At 58.2% G+C, this 6,799-nt stretch overlaps 1 protein-coding gene across 1 annotated transcript; it reads left to right on the top strand.

Moving 5' to 3' along the window:
• Positions 1-421: 421 nt before the first annotated feature.
• LSM4 (LSM4 homolog, U6 small nuclear RNA and mRNA degradation associated) lies at positions 422-6,599 on the top strand. Its single transcript, XM_084760638.1, has 5 exons — positions 422-558; positions 4,323-4,364; positions 5,586-5,684; positions 5,761-5,941; positions 6,179-6,599. The coding sequence occupies exons 1-5, from the start codon at positions 556-558 to the stop codon at positions 6,268-6,270; spliced, it is 417 nt and encodes a 138-aa protein (XP_084616764.1). The 5' UTR covers positions 422-555; the 3' UTR covers positions 6,271-6,599.
• The last annotated feature ends 200 nt before the right edge of the window (positions 6,600-6,799 follow it).

The raw sequence follows: 6,799 nt of genomic DNA, 5'->3' as shown, positions 1-6,799 counted from the left end.
ACTCACAGCGATCCGCCCGCCTCTGCCTCCCGAGTGCTGGGATTAAAGGCCTGCGCCACCACGCCCGGCAAATAAACAAATCTTAAAAAAAAAAAAAAAAAAAAGGATAAAGAGATCGATCAGGCCAAGGGTGAGAGGCCAAGGGCGCCAAGGTGCTCCCGGGGTGGCTTTCCCTTCCCAGCGCCGTGCACTTGCTATAGCCGGCTTCGCCCACGGGGTGGCGCCAGACCGGGCCCAGGAGCGAACGTCTGCGCAGGCGCCATCTCCCAGCACGCACCGGGAGTGGGAGCGCGGGGCGCCGCGGCCTTTTGCGTCGCTCCGGTGCCTCGCTTTACGGCCGCCCCCCCCTCAGTCCCACGGTGTGAATACGGCGCACTCGGCCGTCGTGCGCCACCCAGGCCCCGCCCAAGCCCGCGACGATTGGGTGAGTGACCCCTGAGCCCCGCGCTGATTGGCCAGAGGCTCTGCCAGTCATTTTCGGGCCCGTGGCGCGCGGCGGGCCGCCGGCGGGAGCGCGAGCGGCTGAGCGGCGGCGGAAGTGTCTCCGCTGGGAAGATGGTGAGGGCCGCGGGGCGGCAGGGCGCGCGCTCGGGGGCGTCGGGCTGCCGAGAGCTGGGGGAGACCGAGGCGGAGGCGGCCGGGGCTTCTCCAGGCTCTCGGCCCGCCGCCGTTGGGGGATTTGTCTCTTTGGACGGACACGTTTTTGGTTTTTTTTTTTTTCGCGGCCGGAAGAGGGACTGTGATCGCTTCCGGGATTTGTCCCCCGTCATTGATGGGGGCGCTGCGTTTCCGGGAAGTGGGCAGGGCTGGCGGCTCACGTGGGCTCCCTACCCGACCCGAGCCTTTATCTAGTGTCTGACCTCAGCTGCCCGCGCCTTTTGCTGAAAATCCAGCCCCGGGAGGGTGATGTTTGTCCTCCTGGGATGCACAGCGCGTCCTGCCCAGGAAGGAGGAGGAAGTGCTTTCTCCTGGCTCAGACCCCGCCCCCCCCCAGCCTGGGTGACAACGTGGTGGCGTAGAGGAGGGCGGGTCCCCCTGTTGCGCACACTGTCGAGGGCGTATTGGCCCAAGTAGGCAGAGCCGGATATGCCCATCTTCCCCCGTTCTTCATGGTAGGATGGTCAGTTCTGTTTGTTGGTTCGGTTTTCTGGAACTGGACGTCATGTAGCCCAGGCTAGCCTCAAATGCGTGATTCTCCTGCCTCAGCCTCTAGAGTATGGAGAGGATCCGTATATACCCCCACACTGGCTGGGTTCAGGACAGGAGGCACTGTCCCGTTTAGCCCAGGCTGGCTCTGGACTCCCTATGTAGCCCAGGATGACCCTTACCCTGCCTTCACTCCAGAGTAACACCTGGTTTGTGTAGTGCGGGAGAAGCACTTGCCACTGGCTGCGCCCTAGCCCTGCCCTTCCTGCAGGGGTGTCCTGACACCCACCCGAGCAGTCACACAGACACCCCCCAGGTCTCTGGTCAGCCCGAGACTAGACTGTCCCAGCCGAGCCGTCCTGAACTCAGAGAGTCTGGACGGTGGCCAAGAAGGAATGTCCTACCCTGAAACTGGCTCCTTGAGTGGGAGAGACTGGGACTGGAGCCCAGAGCCTGTGGCTGTGACACCTGCTGGTGCTGTGTGGCGCTGTATCCCCCCAGCACCACCAGAGCGGGGCCCCAGCTGCCCCTGTGCACCCTGGCCCGTTTCACTGTGTAAACACCTATTTTTTGTATTGTTATTTTGGGGGGGCTGGTTCTCATACCACAACCCAGGCCTTCCCAGCCACGGCACTGACTCAGTCCCTTTCCCCGAACCCTATTTGTTCCAATCCTGTTGCCCCCTCCACACTCACCCAGTGGCCACCACAGCCTTTCAGGGTTGTGGTATCGGGGTGACATCCTGTCTCCACAGCTCGCTTTCCTTACCTGTGGGACTGGACAGGATGCACCTGTGCCCCCGGTGGCAGTGTCCCCAACCCTGTGTGTTCAGCAAGTGTTTACTGCCCCTCTCCACCTCAGCATGCTGAGCCCACACCCACACTGATCTCCTGTCTAGCCGGGGAGACTGGTGCTAATCGCCCCATAATTACAGAGCGGCCTCTGCTGCGGTGGGTGGAACCAGGCTGGCAGCCCAGGGTGGCCATTAGGGGCCAGGCCAGAGGAGGGATGCGCTCAGCAACATTGGGCAAGGAAAGTCTGGGTAGTGGCTGGGAGGGACAAAAGTTCAGCAGGAGGCTGGGCCTCACCATGGCCACCTGACAGCAGCTCCAGGCCTGTGCTGGCCATAGCAGCTCCGTGGCAGCTCTGTGTGTGTGTCTGTTGTTTTGCATTGAGCCCATGCTGTTCCTTGTATTTGAGGATTTGATTGTTCCATTTTTTTTTCTTGTTGTTTTTTGTTCAGTTTTTTGGGGATGGGGGGTTCGAGACAGGGTTTCTCTGTGTAGCCTTGGCTGTTCTGGACTCACTTTGTAGACCAGGCTGGCCTAGAACTCATAGCGATCTTTCTGCCTCTGCCTCCTTAGTGCTGGGAGCCATCACAGCCTGGCATGTTTTTTGTTTGTTTGTTTGTTTTTCCTTCGAGACAGGGTTTCTATGTCCTAGAACTCTTTGTAGACCATGTTGGCCTTGAGTTCACAGCAATCCCTCTGCCTCCTGAGTGCTGAAATTAAAGGTGTGCACCACCACACCTGCCTCCTTTTTTTATTTTAATGATCTTTTAAATTAATTATTATTATTTTTTTTTTTTTGGTTTTTCTGAGACAGGGTTTCTCTGTGTAGCCCTGGCTGTCCTGAACTCTCTTTGTAGACCAGGTTGGCCTCAAACTCACAGCGATCTGCCTGCCTCTGTCTCCCAAATGGTAGGATTAAAGGCGTGCGCCACCATGCCCAGCCGATTTTTTAAGTACATTGGTGTTGGCCTGCCTGTGTGTCTGGGTGAGGGTGTAGGATTTCCCAGATCTGGAGTTACAGTTGTGAGCTGTGATGCACGTGCTGGGAATTGAACCCAAGTTCTGGGCTGGTAGAAAACCAGCCCATGCTCTTACAGCTGAGCCATCTCTCCAACCTTGTTTCTTTATTGAAACAGTGTCTCATGTAGCCCAGGCTGGCCCCACACTGTAGCCAAAGATGATTGTACCTCCGCCTCCCTGGAGCTTAGTTGCAGGCTGTTATGCTGCGGCTCTTTTTCTTTTATTTTAGGGTCATCCTAGACACTATTGTCACCAACCACCATGGCCAGTCGCCCACCACCCATTTTCACGAGGCCTATCCCTGCCCTGCCCTTTCCCCTTCTTGGAAGCCTCTGCAGGAAGTGGGCTCCAGCCTTACTTCCTGCCACTGAGGCCTCCCATTCCTTGTCAGGAAGGGCCACGGGCTGCAGTCACCCAGGCCCCTCGTGACCCGAGTCAGCCATGCTGGGCATGACAGCCCTGCTCTAGGTATTTTTATTTCCTATGCATCGTTGCATTGGTGTTGTGGCTGCATGTTTGTCTGTGCGGGTTTGATGGCGTGTGTGTCTGTGCGGGTTTGACGGCGTGTGTGTCTGTGCGGGTTTGACGGCGTGTGTGTCTGGGTTTGACGGCGTGTGTGTCTGTGCGGGTTTGACGGCGTGTGTGTCTGTGCGGGTTTCACCGCGTGTGTGTCTGTGCGGGTTTGACGGCGTGTGTGTCTGTGCGGGTTTGTCAGGTCCCCTGGAACTAGAGTTGAGGCCATGGGCGCTGGGAACTGAGCCCAGGTCTCTGTAGGAGCAGCCAGTGCTGTCAACCGCCAGCCCTTGTTTTGTTGTTTTGTTCTGAGACAAGTTTCACTATGTAACCCCTGCTGGCCTGGAACTCACAGAAATCCACCTGCCTCTGTCCATCATGCTGAGATTAAAGATGTGTACCCCGAGCCCAGTTGTGTTTTGGGTTTTGTGGGAGTTTTGGAGACAGGTCTCACATAGCCCAGGCTGACCTAAGACAGGAGCTGAGAATAATCCCCTGCCTCAGCCGCCAGGTGTGTCGCAGCGCTCCTGGCTTGTGTTGGGGTTTGTGGTGCTGGCACTGGAAGGCAGAGTGCTTGTTACCAGCTGCTCTGTCACTGGCCCTGCCCCAGCCATGCCCCAGAGACCCTTCTGGAAGCACAGGAACCGCCACACAGCAGAAACAGCAGGCAGGTGTGCAGCGCTGGGCGTTCAGGCCCCTGGGGCCAGCCTGGGCTATAGGACAAGACTGCCTCAGAGAGCAGCCAGACAGGGAGGCCTGTCACCGTGACCCCAGCACAGGCATGGGCGCTGTGGGGAGCCATGCCGTGGCCGACCCTGCATTAAGCTCCTCACACTGGTGTTTGCCTTCCAGCTCCCCTTGTCGCTGCTGAAGACAGCGCAGAATCACCCCATGGTAAGTCTGTCTGCTTTGGGCCACCTCCCTTCATGTGTCCATACTCCGCAGGGCTAAGAAGAGCAAGTCACGCAGGGAGGACGGCAAGATGGCACAATGGGTAGAGGTGCCTGTTACCATGCCTGAGGACCTGAGTTCAAAACCAGGGTCCACAGGTGATAGGAGGAGGGCACTGACTCCCTCAAGCTGTGCTGCCCCCCATGCACAGCCTCCCTGCGTACAGACAAAATGACATATGTAATAAAACAGGAGCAAGGCATCCAAAGAAAGCCTTACAAAATACTGCAGGGTGGCGCACAGTGCGACTCATGTGCCTGGTCCTGGCCCTAGAGTCCCAGCACCCGTCATCCCAGGTGTCTTGCCACCGATGCCAGGCAAGCGCAGGCAGCTCTGGAGACTGTCTCAGGAGTGTGAGGTGTCCCAGCATGCTCTGGGCCTGGGTTCCATCTACAGCACCACAAGAGGAAGGCAGCTCTGACATGTAGTGTGCTCACAGGCTCACACAGCCAGAGCCCAACTTGTCTCCTCCCAGAGCATTCTTTTTTGTTTTTTTTTTTGTTTTTTTGTTTTTTTTGCATTTCGAGACACGGTCTCTCTGTGTAGCCTTGGTTGTCGCAGACTCGCTTTGTAGACCAGGCTGGCCTTGAACTCACACTGATCCACCTGCCTCTGCCTCTGCCTCCCAAGAGCTGGGATTAAAGGTATGCACCACCATGCCTGGCCTTCCAGAGCATTCTTAGCACCTCAAAGTCGACTTCCTTTCCCGCACACCTGTCCCGAGTCCCCCCCACCCAGCCTTCCCACTGTGCCCGCTGTGACATCTTGTAAGCATTTCCGAGTGAGGAACCTGGCATGCTGTGTCAGTCAGCAGTCTTGAGTTACGTACTTTTCTTGGTTGTGTAATATTCCTCCTGTAGATGACCAGACTGGGCTTGCCCATTGTTTCCTCCCTGTCCTCCTGCCTCAGCCTTCAGAGACCTGGAGTCACGCGTGTGCCACCATACCCAGCTAGTGAGGAGTTTTATGTTTATATTCGTGCATTGAGTGGGGAACTTGAGCGGGAAATTGCATATGAGTTGAGACTTCAGCCCCTAAAGGTTATGTTTAGTTGCACAAGAGACTGCAGTTTCGGGGTGAGAGAGGCCAGGTGTGTCTGTGCACCGTGGTGGGGGGGTGGGGGATGCGGCTGCTCAGGCTGGGCGAACGGGGTGTCCTCCGCAGCTGGTGGAGCTGAAGAATGGGGAGACGTACAACGGGCACCTGGTAAGCTGCGACAACTGGATGAACATCAACCTGCGGGAGGTCATCTGCACATCCCGGGTGAGTGGCCGCACCACCGGAGGGCGCCTGGCTGGGCTGGGTGGACTGTGACGGTGGTGACACCTCCCCTCCACAGGATGGCGACAAGTTCTGGCGGATGCCTGAGTGCTACATCCGCGGCAGCACCATCAAGTACCTGCGAATCCCCGACGAGATCATTGACATGGTGCGGGAGGAGGCCGCCAAGGGCCGTGGGCGAGGGGGACCACAGCAGCAGAAGCAGCAGAAAGGCCGTGGCATGGGCGGCGCCGGCCGAGGTGGGGACCCAGTGACGGGAGGGAGGGACACCCGGGCACTCGCCTTTCTGTTCCTGCACTGTCGCCATGAGGGGCATGGTGCTGTGGGCCTGTAGGCCAGTGAGGATCTGGGGTACCAGTGTGGGCCCTTTCCCGGGGCCCAGCACAGCCTGAAGTCTCCACAGGCCACAGAAGGGAGACGCTCATCCCTGTGCTGGGAGGCTGCGTTCTTAGCTCCTACCTCTCTGACCCCTGCAGGTGTGTTTGGTGGCCGGGGCCGTGGTGGCATCCCGGGTGCAGGCCGAGGCCAGCCGGAGAAGAAGCCAGGGCGGCAGGCAGGCAAGCAGTGAGCGGCTGCAGCGTGGACGGAGCCCAGGACGGTGGGCAAGGCCTCCGGGCACCTTCCAGTAAAGCCGCACTCTGCGTCTGGTCTAGTGAGGTCCTGGCCACTGACTCGGTTTCTGGAAGAGTCTTGAATTGCCTCTGATGCCTTGTGTGTCCTTTGGAGGGCAGCTTCTGCCAGGCTCGTTTGAGCTTCATGTTGGAGCCACAGTTTAGCACATGGCGGGCCTGCCTGTCCCTCCCCAGCCTCACCCTTGACCTCTTCTGCTACCTGTTACAAAAATAAAGGCGAGCACCATGGGAGGAACAGCCCTCCCCACCGCCATTGCCAACCCAACTCATCGGAACAATTCCACAGACTTCTGTTTATCTGTCCGTGCGTCTGTGTCTCCTGGTCCTGCTAGCCAGGGTGTGAGTGCAGCAGATCCCACGCTTAGAATGCTGGGGCGCGAGTGGCAGCAGGAAGCCAAGGCTACACAGAGAAGCCCCATCTCAGAAAACAGAGTTCAGGCCAGCTGGAGCCTGAGTGCCAGGCTG

Source organism: Acomys minous (assembly GCF_964271855.1).
Source record: "Acomys minous genome assembly, chromosome: 15".
Classification (NCBI taxonomy): Eukaryota; Metazoa; Chordata; class Mammalia; order Rodentia; family Muridae; genus Acomys; species Acomys minous.
This window is presented reverse-complemented; position numbering and strand designations above follow the sequence as displayed.